A 22,862-nucleotide genomic window follows, 5' to 3' on the forward strand; every position below is an offset into this window, starting at 1 on the left:
GGATCAAATACTCTGTTTGTTGGGGACTATTTTCAGCCACAGATTTGAGGCGCCATGTTTTATATTACATTTATTTACATGTATACATTACATGGAATCAATTCAAAATATAGTTGTTATCATGCCTGTAGTGCAACATGGTATGAAAATAATTTGTCACTCAATTGAAACACTCACTCATGTGTTTTATACAAAGGATTCAGTTGTATTAAACTTTAGATAAGCAGGTAATACTTGTCAATTCAATTCTGGTTTATTGATAGTAAAAAATCTAGAATATTACCATCCTGCTCCTTTAAAGAGGCTCAGAGGGACATGTTGTAAAACTACGACTCCTATTTTCCCTGTCGATGCTGTTTGACTTTGAGCTTCTTCAACCCCATCTCCACTCGCGGTGTTGTTCAGGAGCAGATGAACTGAAGTGAACAGCCCTCAGTGAGTCTGAACATTTCCTGACACAGAAGCCTATGGCAGACGTATTAAGATAAATAAGTCATTGTTGAACAATCGCACACTTGTGTATTACCCTGACAGAGGAGGTGCACTTTGGCTGATACATTATATCTCGGGAATCAGACTCGATGTCTCTTCTTTTCTTGTGCATTGATTATTATTGTTCCTCCGACCGATCCATTCTGCTCATCTTTTCCTGTGAGGCACATGCGGTACGAGCTGCTTCCCCCTACGGTTTTGGGCTGTGATTTAGCAGAAGCGATGGACGCCACATCCGTTATTCTAAAATGTGTTTTGGCGCTGATCAAACACAGCATATGTTTATCTACCCTGCCTTAACATGGTTGTACCCTGTATGCCACTTTGCATGGCAACCCCTCCAAGCTATCCACCATGACACTCGCTTGCACGACTTGTGGCAAAGACCATTTCTTATTCATAAAAGCCAAAAGGATCAATTCAAAATTCATGAACAATCTGTCCTGCAACAACCGGTGATTTCTGTGACTGTGGGGCAGTAGAGACATGGTGCAATAGAAAGGAAAGTTCTGCCTCCCGTCATTTCGCAGGGAGACACACAGACATACTCGTGCGTGATTCTTTTCAGTTCAATTGTTAATTTAAATGAAAGAAAATATTGCGCACGCCTGGGAAACCAGCGCAAAATTGAGATAAGTGAACTGTGGGTCATTGTAAGGGTATGATGATTATTTCAGTTTGAGGATCAGTAAAAATCCAGCTCTGGACCTTATTATTGATAGGATTCATTTTTTAAATGTAAAACATGATCAAGACTTCTGGACATCGCTGTTGAGGTTAAATGTAAACAAGGCAGCAGAATCACGAAATTGATTTATTATTTAGTGTCTTGTAGTTCAGTCTCAACAGAGACAAGTAAATGTAAATATAGACACATATCTTTTGAATGTAAAAAACTAAAGTGGCATTCAGTAGAACACATACCTCCGCCAACGCCCTTAAATTCAATCAAGAGGCCCCAAATTGCACACACTCAGATATCAGTCCCCTAAATATGTAAGATTTGCCATCAAGACCCATGAATTACTACCTGGGGATATTTGTGAAAAAACAACCTATCTCACAATGGCGAAGAAAAAGTGACAAAAAATAAATCTTTGATCCGTCCCTTTGTCCGGATCAACATTAAAATTTGATGGTTTTTTCTTCGCCCACGTTCCAGCCTTCCACCAAGGTTGATTGAAATCTGAGTTTTTGGGGTAATCTTGCTAACAAACAAACAAACGGAAACAAAGGGTGACAACCTCTGGATGATATCAATAAAGACTCATTGAAAAGTCAAACATGGCATTTTCCTAACAAATCTTCACGTGACACGTTTTTAGACGGTGAGAGACTCCTCGATTTTCCTCTTGATTGAGGCAAATGGGAAATACAGCGTTTGTTCGCAAATAGCAAAACGCCCTAAAAAAGAGGCCCTTTTTCACAGTGTGCATTTTCATTGCTGTAACACAGGTAGTATTAAAAGCATTAGATTACATTACAGAGTGAGTCAGCACAAACAACAGCCATCATCAAAGTACACATGTGCTTTTTCTGATATGAAATGTCGGCCATGAGAAAACTCTGCTTCATAAACAGACCAAACAAAAGGCCATGAGGTCTGAGACAGTTTGAGAAACAACCTGCTCCTGTCGTTTTTCCACCCACTGTCTGCTACTACAACTGATGTTTGGATTGGTTTCACAGTAATTGTTAATTTACATTGCCATCTGGTGGCGAAAGCACGGTCTCTGTGACGTGCATTTATTATGATCAATAAGAATGCATTTTTTTTAAATTGAAAAACAGATATATACACAGACAATCACCCCCCTCCCCACCCTAGGACCATTCTGGCACCACCACCCCACCCACCCTCCTACATCACCCACCCCCTACCTCCAAACAACAAGAACTGTTACTGAAGGTTTTTGATGGAAACATGCACCTGTCACTTTCTGTAGTAATTTCACCTTTTTTACTGTAAATGCTTTTATCATACTACAACTGTTGCTATTTACTCCATCTGGTAGGTGTACATTACATTACTTACCATCAAGTATTTCTGCACTCTCAATCTATTTTTGCACTATTCTGGTTTGCACTACTCTCACCCTATCCACCATGTGCCTTATGACTGCATGTATGTCGTACTGTGTACTATGTTTTGAATACGTAATATGTTGCGTACTCATATGTTCTGTCTACGAGAGAAACAGCATTTCAATCCTGTCCTTGTCTTGTAAATATGGAATAATTTACAATAAAATTGACCTTGACATCAGGTGTAACGTTGTAAACACATGGTATTTGTACATATAGAATAAAAACATATGATGAAAATATGAGGGGCAAATATGCATATGTGTAAATATACAAAGACAAAAACATAAAAGCTGCATGTGTAAAGGAGGAAATGTTTAATCAGCAGCTTCAGGGGAAAGAGTTGAAGTTATTTAACTTCTTAGTTGTTGTTCTCAATGGAGATGCAGAGCAACCCAACTTCCGGTGTATGACGTCAAAGTGGAAGACAAGCCACTCTGTTTGCCTATTGGTCAACGTCCTCCCAACAAACCAATCAGCTTCAAGAATACGGGCGGACCTTTACCAACCGCCAATTAACACCAAGGAAGAAGCAGATGTGGGCGGGACTTGGTTGCGAATAACAGGAAGTAGCAAGTCAACAGGAATTAGTTTTCTGGAAACTTTTGCCCTCAAACGCAAACAAAGGCTTGAATCTAAAAGACTAAACTTGTGTGTAGGAAGTTAGGTCATGTGTCAGACTAGTGTTTTATCAGCCGGTGTTAGATACTGAGAGACTCGACGCTTCCGCCGCCGCGGGTCATCGCCTGTGTTTGTTTACATGGAGTCGAACAGCTGACCAGCTAGCAGTTAGCAGCCTAGCTTAGTGAAACCGAGTCACACGAGCGGTTACATCGTCTCCATGAATGAAACTTAACTCCGGAGGACGAGGTAACGCACATTCTTTAAACAGGGAAGCGGTGGTTCTAGGTCCCGGTGATCTGTGGGAAGTGTGACTGTGATGCGAAGCTAACGAGCCGCGTTAGCAGGGTCCTTCCAGACCAGCGAAGAAGAAGTTGTTGTTCGTGCCGCCGAGCCTCGGGCCAGCTCCGGAGGCCTCGATGTGCAACATACCGTGTTCCTGCGGGAACTGGAGGAGGTGGATCCGGCCGCTGGTCGTCGTCCTGTACATCCTGCTGCTGCTGGTGGTCCTGCCACTGTGCATCTGGGAGCTGCAGAAGTCTGCGGTCAGTCTCCAGCTGTCAGTGGATGTGATGTACATGTTGTTTCCTCTGCAGGGAGCCCTGTTGGATCAACAGACAGACAGACAGACAGACAGATAGATAGACAGATACATACTATATTGATCCCGAGAGAGATTTACGAGGTTAAATGTAACTAAAATGTACTTAAATACAGTTAAAGCATTCATAGGAATGATCCTACACGTCTTTCCAAGCTTTAAATGACATTGAAATCTTAATGTTCTTATTCATTTTGTTTGTCTCTCAAACAACACAGGTTTCCAGGGCAACATAAATGGGCCTAATCAACTTTAACCACACTAATTGTACCGCGGACGCAGTAGAGTACATTCTGCTAATAACGCTTTACTATTCCTTCAAATACATATTTGTGTCCAGGACATTGCAGTTTTATTTAGGACACAATGATCTGAGTACCACTTCCACCCATGACGCACATATACATAGGGCTGGTAAATAAAACACTATAAACAATTAACACGATACAATCTTCTTCAATAAAAAGTTAACCTTAGTCCAATATATATTGATATAATGCTTATACATTGAGGAAGTATAACACATAATTGATGTTTCTCAGATTTGTGAAATGTTTTTTTCTGTTTGTATTTGTCATTCTCTGCTTTGAGAGAAGAGTTTACACCCACAACATTCACTCAGGAGCAAAAACTGTCTTTATCGTGATAATTATCAGTTTCGACTGATATGAAAATATTGAATAGAATAGAAAAGCCTTTATTTATTTTCTTGATATAATTTTTGGTAGAATCTGGGTGGTCAAAGTGCTGGAGGTGCACAGCCTCACATTAACGTGTTGACTGTTTCTCTCCATGTAATGGCAGGTTAGCACACACAACAAAGCATGGTTCATTGCTGGGATATTTGTCTTCATGACCATACCCATATCATTATGGGGCATTCTTCAGCATCTGGTTCACTACACTCAACCCGAGCTTCAGAAACCTATCATCAGGTAAAGATGTCAACAAGCACGTCTGCAATGATCAGAAACAGAAACAGACTTTTTTTTAATGCACGTGTTTTCATGTTTTTTATAGAATATTATGGATGGTCCCAATCTACAGCTTGGACAGTGTAAGTTGTATATTTTATACTCGAACCCATTCACCAAATCACCAATCATTTCTGCTGAGACTTGACCTCAAGTAGCAACACTGAGAGAATGTTGCTTTATGCAATGTGTTACTTGAAAATGTAATATTTTCACTTCTCTCCCTGTGATCACGCTTTTTCTTTCTCAGTGGCTTGCACTGAAATACCCCAGTATAGCGATCTATGTGGACACATGCAGAGAATGCTATGAGGCCTACGTCATCTACAACTTCATGACCTTCCTGCTCAACTACCTGGAAAACCAGTACCCGAGCCTGGTGCTGATGCTGGAGGTTCAGGAGCAGCAGAAACACCTGCCTCCTCTCTGCTGCTGCCCGCCATGGCCGATGGGAGAGTAAGTTCTCTTTAGAATAAAACCACTTTTACAGTGAGGATTCATTTACATACAAACATCCATGTGGGCACATTTTACACTAAACTGGATGCTACTAAATGTTCTCCTTTTATATTAGTGCCCTGTTAGACTGCTCGTATGAAGAGATCGGATTTACTTCTCAATAATGTCGTGGAATTATCAGTTTTATTATTAGTCTTTCTTTCAACCTGAGGGAATACAACATTACCCCATCAGGTATAACTTGATTTCAATGAGGTTTTGGTTTTAAAGTTCAGAAACAATGAGAGTGACTAAGAGATAGGAAGTGATTATTTTATTTCTTCTGCGGCTGTTTGTTCGTCTTTGTCTCAAGGCACAGAAATGTTCAAATGTTGAGATGAATGGGGGTTTTTTTTCTTGAAGGAAACAAATCAATGAGAGTCACCAGCTTTAAATTAGCCGCAGTCTGGCAACATCAGTAATTGGTTAACGTGCCTGTGTGTAGTTCATTCTGTCTGGAGATTTTTCCTTCTCCTTTTTTACACAAGAATCAGTTTGTTTGTTAAAAACTAAAGGAGAACAAACATTTAACAGTTTCTTGAAGGTCATCAGCATTAGTCTCATCTATTAAATATATTTATTTTATAAAGCTCCCCCTGTCATTTCTAACCCTTTAGAGCAGTGTGGCATTTAGCACGTGGATTTCAAAGCTCATGACTGAAAAAGTTCTTGAGGAAAATTCCACAGTTGATTGTTTAAATGTTTTCATTTCACTCACGTGTCTCAAATTTACCATATTTCTTATGACCATTAGTGTTTTGTGTATTTGATCAATAGATCTTTACTGATTTCAACTTAAATCTTGTTAGACCAATACTTTCTAACTCAAGTCACATGTTTGTTCTGCAGGGTTTTACTGTTGAGATGCAAATTGGGAGTGTTACAGTACACAGTCGTAAGACCTGTCACAACGGTGATTGCCTTGTAAGTAAACTCGGATGTTCACTGCACTTAATTTAACTCTTGAATTCAAACGAAAGTATTTTTGTTCATTTAATTTGTATTGATGTCGGTTGTGGCTTTTTATTCTTCCTCCTAGAATCTGTGAGCTGTGTGGAGTGTACGATGAAGGAAATTTCAGTTCCACAAATGCTTGGACGTACCTGGTCATCTTCAACAATATGTCACAACTGGTAATAATGAAACCGTCTTTTTACCTCCGGACAAGGTGGTTGTGTTTTCACCTCTGTTTGTTTGTTGTTTGTCTGTTGGTTTGTTTGTTTGTTTGTCAGCAGGATCATGAAAAAAAGTCCTGATCAAATTTCCACAAAACTTGGTTGAAGGATGGGACATGGGCCAAGAAAGAATTGATCAAATTTTGTTGTGCATCTGGAAAAATGTCATAAATTTCCTAAGCAATAAACATGGATCTTTTCCCGACTCTTTTTGTTGGGCCTATTCTAGTTGTTATGGGACTATATAGAACTGTACATTAGGAGGCTGTATATAACAAATGTGAGTAGTCTGATGTTTTGTCTTTCATCTCTTGATCTAGTTTGCCATGTACTGCCTGGTGCTGTTCTACAGAGCCCTGAGGGAGGAGCTGGGTCCAATCAAACCAGTGGGCAAATTCCTGTGTGTGAAAATGGTGGTGTTTGTCTCTTTCTGGTAATTACTTGTTTCTCTTAAAACCTATTAAAAAACTTATAATTTCTTTAAAGAAATGCAGATTTTGTGTCAGGTCGTGATGTGACGACTTTCTTTGTGAACTCTCAGGCAAGCCGTGTTCATTGCTTTGCTGGTGAAAGTGGGCATCATTTCCAAGGACCGTACATGGGAATGGAACAATGTGGAGGCTGTTGCTACTGGATTGCAGGTGGGCAAAATCTTGTGTAGTTGAAAAAGAGGTAATTTTTAAGTTTTTGTAAGGAAATGGAATAATGGGAAACTTTTTTTCTTTTCACACGAGTTGATATCCGAGTTTGGTTTTTACTTCCTAATTACAACACTACAACTGTCCTGTTTCCTTCAGGATTTCATCATATGTGTGGAGATGTTTCTGGCAGCTATTGCCCATCACTACAGCTTCACTTACAAGCCTTACATCCAGGAGGCTGAGGAGGGCTCGTGCTTTGACTCTTTCATGGCAATGTGGGACATATCTGATGTCAGAGCAGACATTTCTGAACAAGTCCGCAATGTTGGTAAGTGCCTTCTGGCTACTCGTGTATTTTCACAGCTTTGTAAATATATCTGGCCTGTTGTCCAACATTGAGAAGACTGTACAGACATTTTTTTTTGGTCGTCATTGACAGGGAGAACAGTTCTGGGTCGTCCAAGGAAGTCTTACTTCGGCGAGGCGGAGAATGACGGCGAGCGATCTGGCTTGCTCTCGTCGGGCTCCCAAGATGCCATCACCGAGGCGGCATCCAACCCAGTGTCGCCCAACGGTCAGTACCAGGGCCTGGGGAGAACCCTCACGCCGCACTCTCGGTCGGCTCCCGCTGGGCTCAGCACCGCCCCATGGGACGAAGGGTATGAAGCTCGACCTGAAGACACCCAGGAAGAAGACAGGACCGACCAAAGCATAGACCCGGCGGAGGCAGATCTCATTGTGATCACTTAGCCCAACATCAGAGCTGATGTCACCAACAGACTCTACCAGACATGGTTGGGCAGGACCCAATTAACGCCGTGCCATTTTCCTGCAGACATTACGTTACTGATTCAACAGCAAAGGGCACAGCCGCCAAGTAGTTGTAGACGTTTGCCAGCAAAGGCAAAGCTAGATGGACCTCTCTGCCAGTGACAGCTCCGTGAATGTTCAGTGGAGTTATGGCTTAATGATTTGTAGGTAACAAGCATTTTAGCCAGTTTGCATATTATTATGCCTCAGCAAGCTATGCCAGAATGGTTTTTATCCACTTTTATTGGGAGAGACTGGTTGGTCTGTTTTATCACGTGTCCCAAAGAGCCCGGTCTGTGTTGTTGTGCTCCTTAAGGTGAGAGTCTACATGAAACCTCCTGAAGTCCCAAGTGAAGCATGTTTCTACGTGTCAGTGCTTTCATGTTACAATCTCAAAATGTGACAGATGATAAACAGAAATATGCAACTTGTAAAAGACAAATGTTACCTTCACATTATGTCTGAAGACTAAAGCACATTATGTGTACAGAACACGGAGAAGTTAAAGAAAAAAATCTGAATAAATAAGTGTATAAACATTAGAGTGAAATTTAAAGCAAGGGTTATACATTCCCCTCCCGTCAAAGCTCCAAAACACATTATCGCAGCCTGTGACACAACGCCACATTAACATCACCACGCCAACACCTGAACTGAAAGACAGCCGTTACAACGGCCAAACACAGAGAATTGCAAATAAGATCAGTAGTTCAGAAACAACTTACCAACCCAATCATCCAATATTGCATCCAATCATGCTTTTGTGAAAGTATAGAGATGCTGAGCAGGTACTGAATGTTTTGACGTGAACAGAAATGAAAGACTTTGTTGAACAAAATGCAATGAACTGATGGCAAACAAGTGGAATCAATGTCAAAGCACATGGAAGCTGTTTTGGTGGCTCAACACCGCCAGACAATTTTTGTTGCTTATTACCCAGACAGAAGCAATCAACGGGAGAGTGACTAAGTTATCACAGTCAAGATTTAACTTTATCGGTGGGAAAAGAAAGGTTTTGAGCTTTCTACTGAAACTGAAACCATCATAACAGTGTGACATCATTACACATGTATCTACCTATGGGTTTTATTAGATACTAGGAGTACAGTCCAAGTATTAATACAATATACATATTCAGCATGAAACTGTACAATCAAGCACATTCTAGTAAAATTCCTATCAATGCTCTACTGCATAGACAGACGTCTTGTTCTATGTGCCCATGGAACTAATCTATCCACTTCTTTCATTTATCTGTTAATATGTGATGAGGTTCTCCATCCACCTTTTAGCCTTTTAACCAACTTTGCACCTAAGCCATTGATTTTACCTATAGATTCTACTTGGCGTATTTTGTGACTTACATGGATATGTGCAGGGATATTGACATGTTTGATGTACAGTGGATATCAGGTTGATGTGTCAGTAAATACGTAAATGTATGATATCGACTGTATGGTCCGTGTCCAGCTGAAACATGTTGCATTGCCTTATGTGATTTCTTTTTTATTTTGTAATAAAACTGTCAGGATCACATCAGATGAATTTGTTCCACAGGTTAATTTAAATACATCTTCTGTCTCGTCAATAAATCAGATTAACTACAGTTTGCTCATGTTTTCCATTTATTAAGAAAATGTCACATTTATTGTTGCTTTTTTTTTATTTATACACACAAACAATCTTTACAAAATCAACTGCAATCAAAAGGGACAACTATGATGTTTATATTATATACTTACAAATAGTATATTCATAAGTATAAATTATAAATGTCCTGAGACCTGTAACAATTTACAAATAAAAACAGGACTTGAACGTTCAAAGCTGAACTTTCTTAATGGTTGTGATGAAGCAGCTTCGGGTCATGCAGGTTTCTACTCAATCTCAGAACAGAGACTGATATTGAATTTATTAAAAAAAAAAAACACAAACTGAAATCCTCTTGTGGTATTAAATAATACCAAGAAGTGAATGCATAGTAATTTAATGCATTTCCCTATAGAGCTTGTGACAATAATCTAAAATGAAGCTACAACCAGGTTATTACTGAGTCTGCTCATTGACTACATGTGCTGATATGGAGATGGTGCTCTTGTGAAGCTTCACAGCCAGAAGGACCCAGTCTCTAGCCTGTACCTGCAGGGGCTGCTGCAGCACAGCGGCCGCCTGCTTCCAGTGAGAGTTCTGGCTCAGGGTGCTGATGCTGATCTCCTGGTCCAGGTGGATGTGGTACCAGAAGGGAATTGCTGTTATTCTGCCGGAGGATGTAGCCTGGACCTGGACAACACGGATCAGGGCTTTAACAAGATACTTAATGGAACATAGACAAGGTCTAATACTCAATTCCAGTCACTTCTAAATCTTGTCATTTTAAAATCCGGTTAAGAGGTAAAGACACCCTAAAGTACATCAGATGTGAACATAAGAGTGACTAAAAGACAGTTACAGACAATAAGTTTAAATTTCTGAAAATTCTGAAAGAGAAGACATGTCCTCGTGCCTTGAAGAGGGTCTCTGACCCAAAGCTTGAACATTTTAACATTTATTTCTTCATTTAGTGATTTCTTTAAACTGCAGCTTCTCAGCCAATATTCAAAAAAGTGTTCTGGGCTGAATTGAGGCAGGAGCACAAAACAGTAAAGTTAAAAAGTAAAATTTGAAGTTTGTGTTTGTGACTTATTTTCAGTTTTCTGGTGCTGAATGTTCATGTAGGCAGCTCTGGGATGTTTATTTAAACTATACTGGCAGAGTCAATGCACGAGTTCAAGCTTCAGCAGCTCTACACTGTTCCACCAGAGCTCTTCTTCACAGGCGACATCTTAATTATACTAATTTCAATCACACTGGTCCAATGCAGGCCTTACCTTGACTTCCCTGTTGGAGTAGTTTGCATTGGCGTCCATGAGGTCCAGAACAAAGAGCTCCACAGACTCACTGAGATGTCTGCACTCCAGAGTGGAAAAATCCAGGAACACGTGGACTGGGACCTAAAGTGCATGAGACATTACAACAATTTTAACAGGTTCTTTGCAGAAAACTAATACAAATTGGCTGATATGACCCTTTCAGACATAAACTGTAAAATATCAAGCCTCAATTACATTTCTTTTTCAATTGTTTGGTCCCAAATATTGGTATCTGTATCCACCAATCAAATCTATATTGGTCGGGCTCTAGAAAACCATATTGGTTCTCTTAAAACTCATAGTACAGATAGTTATTTAAAAAAGAACAGAAAAGGCAGAGGAACACTTGAATGTATATAAGGTGCAGAAGCTAACTCACAATTGATGTAGGCTCACTTTCTCACAAGCCAGCGTTCATCCACATTAGCTCTTAATTGCTCGTGTCAGTGGATAATCACTCGATCATTGATTGATGCTTAGAAACTAATCTTCCACCTCAAACTCCTCCGAACTTGACAAAAGAGGCCGTGGCTGCGGGGCACCAGACTTAAAACGCAGAGGAAGAAATCAAAGTGGCGGCACAGAAAGGTGTCACGGTTTCCTTCACTGCAGAACAAAAGAATCTTTCCTCCTCCCTGTCACAGTTGTGTAGACCTCCGTGCCCGCTTTCTGATGTGCTAGATGTAATGTGTACTGATGGATTCAGGTAGGAATGTCCCGGGCAGAGCCGTGTGTTGTGTCTTGTGTGACAGTTGTGCTAGAAAAGGTCCCTCCACAGAGGGCTTCAAAGACAACATCTGTTAAAGCAAACGACCATCCCGCGTGGGGCCCGAGAAATCAGATCACAAACATGATACTGGGAAAAAATAAAAGACAACAACTAACAGACCAAATAATAAAAGGAAGAGAATTCAAAGGGATTTTGCAGCTTCTGTAAAGCAGCTGGGAAACACACATCAAACAACAGTAAACTCAGGCCTGGACCTCGGCGAATACCTTGTTCAACTCAACACAAACTGTACAAGGTAGAAAACAAAGCAACTGGAATCAGAGTCCGTCTGATCATCTCCAGTCAAATCAAGTCAAATACAACCTGAGATGTTTATCGACATTTTTATTGCATCGCGCCGTGTGCCAATCATATTTAACAAACACCTCGGGCTACACATTTGCACCTAATGCACGGAATTTGAAAGTGAATGATGCAAGCGCACAAACACAGCGTAGTGTATGTGAAGACTGTCAATATTGACGGTTGCATCAGGAGTGCGAGATTGACGGTTGCATCAGGAACATGAGACGGAATACGAGATACGAGTGGCCCGAGATGTTACAATGGGAGGATTTTCAAACTTGTGTTCTGAAGACTGAAGAAGTTTCGGCTCAACAATAACGGTGTAAGGGCGCAATGCGATTCTCTTTCAATTAAACAAGACGTCTCCAAATACAAGATCTCATTTAAAGTCTATTAAATATTGGATTATATTTTGTTATTGAAATAATAATACAAAGTCCAAACTCCAAGGTGAACAGAAGTATGAGCACCGTGGTTGTTCTACAGTCAAAGAATCTTAAAATTTAGTTAATGTTCATATTTTATCAATTTCAAGAAAGTCAACACTGTATGAATATAAATAATAAAACAGTAATACAGTGGATATACAATAGCCCGACTGATGACATTGATGACAGTGACACTAATATATCAGCCAATTTGTACTTTTTACACAGATCTAACAATTTTAGTTTTAAATTCCCATTAATTAGGTGAATACATTTTACATTTATTATATTTGAACATCAATATCAGCCAACTCTGCCTGTTGGCGACTTACAAGACCAGACTTGACACTGATTGGTTAGTTAGATTCAATGTCATCACTCCAGAGGTCAGAAGTTTAAAAATAGAGCAGTTTCATTGGATGAAACCAGTAAACATGTTTGTTTTTTCACAGTTGGGGCAATAAAAATGATGCATGTTCTGTTCTGAAAAACCTGTTTTGCTGACCACATTTTAAAATATTAGTATTATTAATTATAGTTATAGCAGATGCAGTGGGTATGGCATAGATGTTCAACTGTCATTTTGCAAACCAGCCGTCCACTAGCTGGGATCTTAGATATTATTCAGTGTTGTTACTGTTTTCATGTGGATTGGCTGAACTAAAAGCAACAATGTACCTCATGTTATCATATATCAATACCATAAAGAAGTTAACCTGGATACATAGTAGCTTACTGTACGTTGGTAAACTTACAGTGAACTGGTTGATGAAGGGAGCGATGTTGAATCCCAGTGTCGGCTCCTGACCCTGGACGGCGCTCTCCAGCAGCAACATGTCCGACTCCACCAACATCCCATACACCACGATCCGCTGTGGGAAGATCTGTCCTCCTTCCTCCAGCAGACACCTGGTGCAGTTCATTACATGTACTAGTTAAGTGTCTTAAAATATTAACCATAAATATTTAAAACTACGATAAGTGTAATAACCAAAAACACAACTAAATGTTTGCCACTTCCTCTTACCTGGCCAGTGACGCTTTCTCCATCAGCTTCTGTCGGATCAGACCACAGGTTTCCACACAGTCCAGGATGATGGCGGTCCACAGCTTCTCCCTGGACGGCCTCTGCAGCATCCCGTGCTCGTCCTCCACGTGGTTGAGCCAGAACTCCAGATGCTGTTCTGGGATGTTATTGGAGTGAGCCAGTTTCTTTAGCACTTCCTGTTGCTTCTTCTTCTCCACGGAGCTGTAGGCCTTTACGTGACCGTGACTGGCAGCAATGAAGGAGAGTAAAGAGAAGCCCTCCGACACGTCCAGCACGTACAGCAGGTCACTAGAGTCTGTGGGTTGAGCAGGGTCAGCCTGGCCCGACTGAACGTTTTGGCATTTTATCTTCAGCCGAGAGACAAGTTTTCCGAACGCACTGGAAAACCTCTGGTGGTAATCCTGATTGTTCACGAGGGCCATTTCTGCGCATTCCAGCATGCAGAAGTCTTTAGTGGGAGTCTGGCCGGTTTGAAGGCACGCTAATGCGCTGCACAGTTCTGCTTCTGGGTTTGGGATTGAAACGGGATTCCCAGAGAACCTCGAGTCGTGGCGCTTGTCCAGGCGGATTTCGTGGTCGTCTCTCAGCACGGCGACGCTGCAGAGCCTCAGGTAGGCGTCTAGGCAGGAGATCTCAACAATCAGCTTGTCTCCGGGTTTCAGGACAAAACCTGAAGAAACAATAAAGGAAACAATTGACCAAACCTGATTTTAATAGAACAATGTAGGATGTGGAATTTAAATCAAAGCGTTTCTTGGTCCAGTAAAAGGCACATGCCCACAGCAGCAACTCTTCATACTGTCAAGTGCTGAAAGTTGTTGGATATTTGGTCAGATTTATAGTTCATTTATCATTCAAATAGAGATATTAAAATAGTTTTTGTTTGTTTGTTTATTAAATTGTTGTTGTATAACTGAACATAAAGTTTGTTTTGGGGTAAATACCTAATATCATGTATTGTATCTGCACATGCATCGAAATTTCAAATATCAAACCCTGGAGTTATGTGGATGGAACTAAAAGGGTTTACACCTGCTGTACAGAAATAGAAAATTAACAATAAAAACTCACGATGATAACAATAGTTATTCATAATGTAACATAACGCATTTGGAGTTTTGAACTGGCATGAAAGAAGAATCCCTGATAACATTTTTAGATCGTTGTAGAAATAGAGTGAGGAGGCGGAGGGGGAAAGGAAAATACAGAAAGCAAAGAGGAGAGGAAGGGAGAGCAAGCCCAACGGAGAAATGAGATTCAGGGGACTGGGGAGAGAGAGAGAGGGGGCAGAAAGGATTCCTACAGGAATAACATCTGTTCATGTCTTCATGTCAGCGCACCGCTCGTCAGAGGCATTTGGAAGAAATGCATATTTATTGCCTATAAGAATTTCATGAACACTAAAGAGTGTCACAGGCGATCACGGCACACACGTCACCGCGGCCGGGAAGCGGATGTTGGTGATCACCAGGAAAGGTGGCGGCTCCCTTGACGCTGCCCGAGCCAATTAGCAGCGCGGGGAAATGCTGCCGAGCTCTGTCTGCGAGATGATGCACCTCGTTGCCAACTGGAACATGTCACCTCGTGTCAGCAGGTATTACGCTCACAGCTGCCTGGCTCTTATAGCAGAGTAAAGAGTTGGGAGAGCTCTTTAGGAAATTAGGCAACTTTAATTTAATATAATTAAAACAATTGAAGAATGCTGAATGCTTTCAATTTTAAGATCCCAACGAGTAAATCTACCTTTTGGTTTCATGCACCACAAGCTTGAAATCATTACCTGCTCATGGCATGTTTAAAAATATTAAAAAATCTGATTTCATAGATTACTTTAAACATGCTTTTTATTTTCAATGATTCACTTTTGCCATTGATTCCTGTGTGTTTGTATTTCTGTTCCGTCTTGAATCTGTTTGCTGTGTATTAGTACGTTTTTTATTTGTCCCTGTTTGTATTTATATTTGAAACTATTATTTCATTGTTGCCCTTCTTGACCGGGACTCCCTCAGTGGGACCTTCCTGGTCAAATAAAGTATAAATTAAAAATATGTATATTTACTTTGGTGGTAAATTATAGCTTTTTAAAATCGTAAGATAAATATAGTAAAGTCAATATAATCATATGGTATCAATATAGTAACTACCATAAACTATAAAGTAAATAATAGCTTTATTGCCATAGTTCATAAAATAGTTTTCTACTAATGTGGAAAAGGTATTTATAATTCTTTATATATATTATTTTAATTGGGTCTTAATTTTAAAATGTAAGTAAATGTAATGTAATTTTTATAATGTCATATTTAATCAGATTTTCAAGAAGCTACATTTTTATGTGCTATCATGGTTTACATTAAACAATTCTCAGAAAATAGTAAAAGTAGTAATGATTTATCGGGCTACAATATTTCTTGTATCTCTTTTATTACTGACATGTCAGGTTTAAAAGGTAAAGAATCCAGGATATGACAAACACTGCCCTCATCTGATACAACATTGGAAGTGCATGACAGACGGGAGTAGAGAATACAGGCAGGATGATATAAACAAGCTTGGTTTCTAAACTAAAATCCGACAAGCCAGAAGTTTTAAACTGTAATCTGTATATATAAATATATACAATTGAAAATGTGGTCTCTTGTGTCTCTATTGGTGTATCTTGGTGTGTCTTACCCTTGGCGCTGTGGACAGGATAGATGGCCTGTTCCCAGCAGGTGTCCTCCTGAGGCCCAGTAGACAGACTGCTCTCCTCATCCAGGTGGAGCTGGAACCACACGGCCAGAGCATCCAGCTCCCCCTCCTTGATGACGGGCAGGTAGAGCTGCTGAACCTCCCTGGAGCTCAGGCCCTCCAGGTCCTACAGGTCACCATCATACAACAGCAACACAGCAAAGTTACAGACACATTTTTAAAAATGGGGTTGTTTACACTATATGTTTACATCAGTCTTACATATTTATATCAATAATATTGAATACATCTGTCCAGCCTGATCAGACCAATACGTTTTTTTTGTGTTACAGAGGCCCAAAGCTAACACAGTCAAATCTAACCTCACTGGCTCGTTGCAAATCACCCAAACTACATCAAAACCACAAGAAAATAAAGAGTAATAGGAAGGTGAGAAAATATCAGGGTCCCCGACACTCGGGAGATTAAACTAAAGCTGGGTTTATCCGATTCACCAGACCTCTCTGCTAAAGGGAGTTTGCTTCACAGACTGTGGACTGTTTCACAGCTCTGTGATAAGGGTTCTGTAATAAGGGTACATTTGCCTGCAAGTCCCCTCTTCACGTGAAGGAATACATGTACAGTATCAACAAATCCTCCTGCAGGTGCCTGCCTAACCAGACTAATGCAATGTTTCCAATCTGCCAGATGTGAACTGGGAGTTCATAAATCAGAATATCCGTGCAGGCTCGCAGCTGAATAATAAGAGGCCACTTGTTTGCAATATTTAAGGCTGTGAGGAAGTTGGTATATTAGTTTCATGGGACTAACAGACATGTGGTCAGGACAATAAATATTTGTCTCATTATTACATTATTCTACTTGACACCAGCCATCAAATACACACAGAATAAACACTTGGTTAAATTGATAGTACACAAACAGATTTTGCTCACCTGAACATTATTGAAATCGATGTTGAAGGCTGTGAATGGCTCTGTGAGAGATTTGTATCCTCCTGGCAGTCGGCTCAGTCTCTCTGTGGTGTACGGCTCCATGGAGTCGTCTGGTTCAGTGCTGCAGCTCACTGGACTCCGCAGCTGCCCGGCTGCAGCCATGGACAGACCTCCCACCTCTGACACACACTGCCTGTACAAAGACAAACAATTCCATATGAGGTTCAGACAACTTGTACTGATGCTTCAAAAGAACTGATCAGGAAAACACATCTTATCTGACACAGAATACAGAGATGGAGGCCTACCTGTGATGCCGGCGGATCTCATTGCACTCAACAGCCATACCGAACACAGTGGCTCCAGCAGGGATGACCCGTCCGGTCGCAGACTGGTCCTTGAATTCATTCTCACCTCTCTTTAGGGAAAGAAATACATGTTTTTAATGATTAAGCACATTAGGCCTCATTAATGGCACCAATGCAACATGCATGTTAACTGAACACTGGCAGGTTTCGGGTTAGAAACAAATACAAGCAATATTGTGTGCAGTTACTGCAGTTACTAAATGTGTTGAAAGAAATGAAACGTCACATCTGCTGGACACAGAAAGGTGAAACAAAATCTAAACCTATATGTTGTCAGAGGTTGAATATGGCCCAAATAAAAACTGAACCAACATCATGTCACAACATCAATGGCCTCTCAACGTGCCATGAATATTGGACTGACTTTCTATCGCTTATAGTGGAAATATATCTGTAAGGTTGCATATGTAAGTACTCTATAACATGGTTAGGGTATGAATTACCTGGGTTAATGAAATGTTTGCATGTTGCAAAGCAGCTTTTTACAGAGAAACTTTGAAATCTTTCAGGTTTGGAAATTGACAAGGAGTAACATAATCTATAATTGGTTTTGGTCTTTGTGATACCAAAACATTACATTGCCTGGTCTCTGGATTCTCCAAGCGCCCACCCACCACCTGCTTTTAATATATTTATCAAGCTTCACAGTAACCTTTTCAGGATTTGCATGACCATGAGAGGTCTGTGCGTCATAGAGACAAAGAGCAGTCGATTTTTAATTTTTTATATTGCAACTGGAGTATAAAGCTCTGCGTTTGTGCTGAATAACTGAAGTTACCTTTGGAGGCAGCAGGAGGTGGTGCCAGGCATGAATGAGACTCTCGATGATGCCCTCTCCAAACAACCCTGCATCCACTGTCTCCGTCACCACCAAGGACACCCTGAGAAAAACACACGAGTATAAATTTCACATCAGCTCAAACGAAGATGGAGATGCGGAGTCTGTGAGATCAAACCGAAACTGCACCTGTGTGGGATGTCCTTTGGCACTTCCATCTCCAGAGATTTCATGTGAAGGATCTTGATGCTGCCTTCCATTCCATTGGCAGTCACCACCTCACAGGCCAGTTCGTACATCGTCTTCGACAGCTCGCAGGCGTACACCTCAGCAGCCCCTGCCTTCTTAGCACACATACTTTACAGAGAGGACAGGAAATCAGAACACGAATTTATGTCACTCTAACTTATAAATAAAATTCACCACAAAACTTTAAAAACAAAAAGTTTCCAAATTCTCAGAGAACATTTCTCACCCAAGGATCCCAGTGCCAGTACCTATGTCCAGCACAGTGTGGCAGCCGTTCTGAACAGCCTTCTGAATGGCTTGCTGATATTTCTGGTTCCTCCTGTGGTCGTTGAGCATTAAGAAATGCCAGCGCTCCACCAGCCAGTTGGCCACACGGTAGAAGTTCTCCCTGGCTTCTGGGTAATCCGGTCTCAGCTTTAAGGCTTTGTGGAAATGACCTGCAGCTTCGTCTCTAAATCCCATCCTGGACGATCAAAGAGGAGCCAAAATAAAGACAAAAAACCATGAGCAGATGCTTTATCTTACAAATGTCAAAACTAAATTACACCCTGGAATTACAGGAGTGTTGAGGTGTTGGAAATAACGTGCAAACATTAACGTTCCCACAGCGCAGGAGCCCACCTGAACAGCTGTTCACCCATGCTGTTTAGGATGACCTCGTCCGCAGGGAAAAGCTCCAGTGCTTGTTCGTAACAGTCAAAAAGGTCCTGGATACGTCCCACAGAGTCCAGCTCCTCTGCCCATTTGAACAGAGTGAACCTGAAGGACTCCTGGAAGAGAGATGTCACAAAAGTTTTAGTTCCGCAGTTAAAATCCGAACACTAACGCTAGATCTTAAATCACTATTAGCTATACTCACTATATTTCCCTGCATTTCCTGCTCTGCATTTAATTTCAGTTTCTCAGTTCTGTGTGTTTAAATGTATCCACTACATCGTCCCCTTAAATAAACAAATTAAAGTACCCTCTGGCAATCCCACAATGCAATTCTCTGCATTTTACATGTATAAAATAATCATTAATTGACTCCACATCTGTTACTAGGGATGAAAAATCATGATCGTGAATTACTGTCTATTATAGAGAAAGCAGTGAAGGAAAGAACAAGCGATCGCACACACAGCATACGATTGTGCGATTGCGGTTTTGTGTTATCAGTGCAGTGAGTGTGTACACAGACTGGGTTTCTGAGTAAAGCAAACAGTCATCACCTTTGCAATGTCCTTAAACAAGGGTGCGAGGTTGAGGACCAGGAGGTAGTGAACAAACGCCGTTCCATAGTCTTGGTTGAACAGGCACTGCTGGGCACTTTCCAGAGAACTCGAGACCAGCTCGTTCCTGGCCGGGTCCTCTCTGCGTCGCCTCCTGCTCCTCCTGCTGTGCTTCGGCTTCGCACTGGCATTAGGCATCCCTTGAGAAAATACAAAAATAAAAAAGGTAAAGCTTGAGACGTCTAATAAGAGGTGATAATGACTAATAAAGCCAGGAGTTAAAGTTTCTACACGGAGCTTTAGCGACTAGTCTGTCAGCAGAAAAACCTGCAAGTCTGAGTTCTTCTTAGGCAAAACTTCCAAAAATGAAAAGTTCCAGCTTCTCAAATAGGCAATTTCTCTGCTTTTTCTTGGCTTAACATTATGGGAAATTTGATACGATATCTGGGGACTCGTTTTTTCAGACTAAATTATTTATTGACAGAGAAAATAATCCAAAGAGTAGTTGGATATGAAAATGATCATCATCTACAGCCCTTGTTCCATAAAAAACACTGTACTGTTCAGCTCATAACCATGAAAGGTAGTTTCTTCTGGGAGGAAAAAAATTACGAAAACAGAGGAAAATTACGAAAATAAAATACATGAATCAATTCAGGAATAATATTTGTTTTTCTCATTGTGAGATATTGGGACAAACCTTGTATTTCTCACTAAGACAACAGATCCAAAACTTTGACATAAGAAGTCACAGTTATAAGATATGAAGTCAGAATTATGAACCTAAAATTATGGATTTTATTAGTAAAAGTTATGGGTTGACATGACTTAATTAATTATTATTATCACTGACATTCCCAATAATTATCACAATTGTGTTTTTCTGCTAATGTCCTAACTTTGTAAAGTCATAATAATTATAAAAATAACATCAACATAAACAGGAAACCTTACAAAGCCAGTTTTAAAAAAGTTAATTAAAAAAAATAAAACCACAACAGACACACTGAAAGCTGCTCTGTTCTTTACAGACACGACTTGCGTGAGGACTCACTGTGAGAGGCGTGACGTCACAGGCTGCAGACTGAGGAGAAAGACGCGTTTGTTTCTATTTCATCTATTTGCGTGTTTATCCCGCGAACACACAAGACGTTAACGTTGCGCTTCTGCAGTTAGCATCGCACCGAGCGGTTCTTCCTCCAGCAGCAGGATGCTAACGTTAGCTCACATGATAAAAAAACAAACAAACAGAAAAAAAGCTGCGATAACTCAGCTGCGTGTCACGAAACCGACATTTCTGATTTGTATCCACGTTGCATCCACGCGCTGGTTGTTTAAAAACCTCTCAAATCACATCTCTGCTAAGGATGAAGCTGCAGCTACCGTTCAACCAGAGGCGAGTCCGTGCGATAAAACCTTCCGACACGAACATGGAGCGAGCGACATGGTTCCCCCCGGGTCGTGAGGAAACATTCATCTGCAGGTGATCACGTTGTAAATTGGAAAATGTCACATTAAAGGTATTTGACTGATGTTGTCTGATCTCTAAATACAAAGGTGTTTATCAGAGTATCTGGTGGAAACAATATAGTTGATCTAAACTACAGTATCTCTGTGAACTGTCTCTTTAACTAAATTTGCATGATCTCCTAATGTAAAGTAATATTTTCCATTTCCATTCACTGAGCTGAACCTGAAACTGTGGCCAACACTCATGGATATATTACAAGACCTTATATTCTATATTGTATGCAATTACAACAATAAGCCCCAGCAGAAAACACAATGCACCAATAGCACCAGACAGCTTGGCCGCACTGACAAGCATTACATCAACCAAATCATGCAGACAAGATCTCCTCTTTGAAAATCCACCATTCAACACACACTGTACAATATGGATCTGCTTCTGTTTGGTTCCTGCCCAAGTAGGAGCAGATGGGAATGAAGTTGTTGACATGTTACAGTCACTTAAATTACAAACAGACATGAGAATTGCACTAAGTAGGGCTGAGGGTAAAGCGATCATAAAGAGACACATGCACTTCCTCATTTCATAAAAAATTAACCTTTATTGTCTAGTTCCACGGGAGTTGAATGTATCACAGGGAAATAGTGCTTTATGTAAAATGTCCCCTTCTCCAACAATGGAGTAACAGAAAGCTGTCACACAATATTTATTATGTGTTAATTCAATATAATGTGAATTGTGACGCTGAAAAAACTCTTATTTAATGTTGAATCAACTTCCACCACAAAGAAACTTTTCATGTTGGATTAACAAACATGTATGTCTATAAACACAGATTTACAAAATAAAATAGAGAGAAAAGAAATGATATTCAACAACAATGAAGAGTCTAGAGATCAACAAACAAACAAAACAATAACACTTTCAGGGATAAACAACAAACAAACAAATAGATCAGTTCAAATCATTCTATTCAATCCGATTTTGAGCACAGTGAGAATGAAGTCGTAACTTTACGAGAATTTGTATCGGCAGCTTTGACATCGAATAAGACCTGGACTTTTATTTTGAAGGAGCAGTATCTGTTTCCGTCTGTGGATTTATTTCTTCAGTTTTTTGTTTCTCAGGTTTGACAACGAACAAAGTTGATCTGAGTTTTGCTGAATCGTGTTGATCTCAGTTTAATTCACAAACTGCATGAAAGTGAAAGTCTCTTCCTCTGAGGGAGCGAAAGAAGCAATAAGTCACAATCAAAGAGTACAAGAGCTCAACATAGTTCACCGCCCCACCTTCGGACAGGAAGAGGAACACCCTTCTGCCCATACTCTCTCTTTTCTTAATGTCAACAGAAAAATGGCATACAAGTGAAATAAAATTGATGGTTGTTTTTTTTAAGATACTGATTTTAAAGCCTAACAACTATCTGTGTTGATCTTAATGAGACTGTCCAGCAGAATATAACTGTGAGCAGAACTATTATTATACTGTAGTATACTGTACACTGTATTATACTGTATTATGTACTCCTCTGTATCTGAGGCACCATATGATCACCCGTGTTAATTCATGTGACTGAACTTCTGAGGTTGAACGTTTTCAGCTCTAAATCAATTTATTGATGTTGTCCTGCCTTGTGCGAGTCAGCGGTGATGGGAGCTCCATCATTCATGATAAAAAAAATTATATTTTAAATAATAAGGGCGCGATTGCTTCGCTGGAATTCATCCTCATCAGTATCATGAGGATCATTGAAGCTTTAAATGCTATATATCAAGACTAGCCTTTGCCGCACCTTGTGTATT

The 22,862-nt window shown here is 40.4% G+C and overlaps 2 protein-coding genes across 2 annotated transcripts; one reads left to right on the plus strand and one right to left on the minus strand.

Moving 5' to 3' along the window:
- The first annotated feature begins 3,124 nt into the window (after nt 1-3,124).
- Nucleotides 3,125-8,391, plus strand: tmem184c (transmembrane protein 184C). Its single transcript, XM_035175001.2, has 10 exons — nt 3,125-3,743; nt 4,604-4,734; nt 4,820-4,856; nt 5,024-5,229; nt 6,121-6,195; nt 6,311-6,404; nt 6,767-6,879; nt 6,988-7,087; nt 7,244-7,415; nt 7,527-8,391. Exons 1-10 carry the CDS (start codon nt 3,618-3,620, stop codon nt 7,835-7,837), a joined length of 1,365 nt encoding a protein of 454 aa, XP_035030892.1. The 5' UTR covers nt 3,125-3,617; the 3' UTR covers nt 7,838-8,391.
- Nucleotides 8,392-9,509: 1,118 nt separating this feature from the next.
- On the minus strand, nt 9,510-21,010 carry prmt9 (protein arginine methyltransferase 9). The gene is made up of 13 exons (XM_035174993.2): nt 20,644-21,010; nt 19,590-19,789; nt 19,000-19,148; nt 18,605-18,841; nt 18,319-18,486; nt 18,130-18,232; nt 17,292-17,401; nt 16,984-17,176; nt 16,031-16,214; nt 13,337-14,027; nt 13,065-13,218; nt 10,765-10,887; nt 9,510-10,177 (listed from the first exon to the last, which is right to left on the minus strand). The coding sequence occupies exons 2-13, from the start codon at nt 19,785-19,787 to the stop codon at nt 9,944-9,946; spliced, it is 2,544 nt and encodes an 847-aa protein (XP_035030884.1). The 5' UTR covers nt 19,788-19,789; nt 20,644-21,010; the 3' UTR covers nt 9,510-9,943.
- Nucleotides 21,011-22,862: the final 1,852 nt, after the last annotated feature.

This window comes from Hippoglossus stenolepis, chromosome 2, assembly GCF_022539355.2.
Source record: "Hippoglossus stenolepis isolate QCI-W04-F060 chromosome 2, HSTE1.2, whole genome shotgun sequence".
NCBI lineage: Eukaryota > Metazoa > Chordata > Actinopteri > Pleuronectiformes > Pleuronectidae > Hippoglossus > Hippoglossus stenolepis.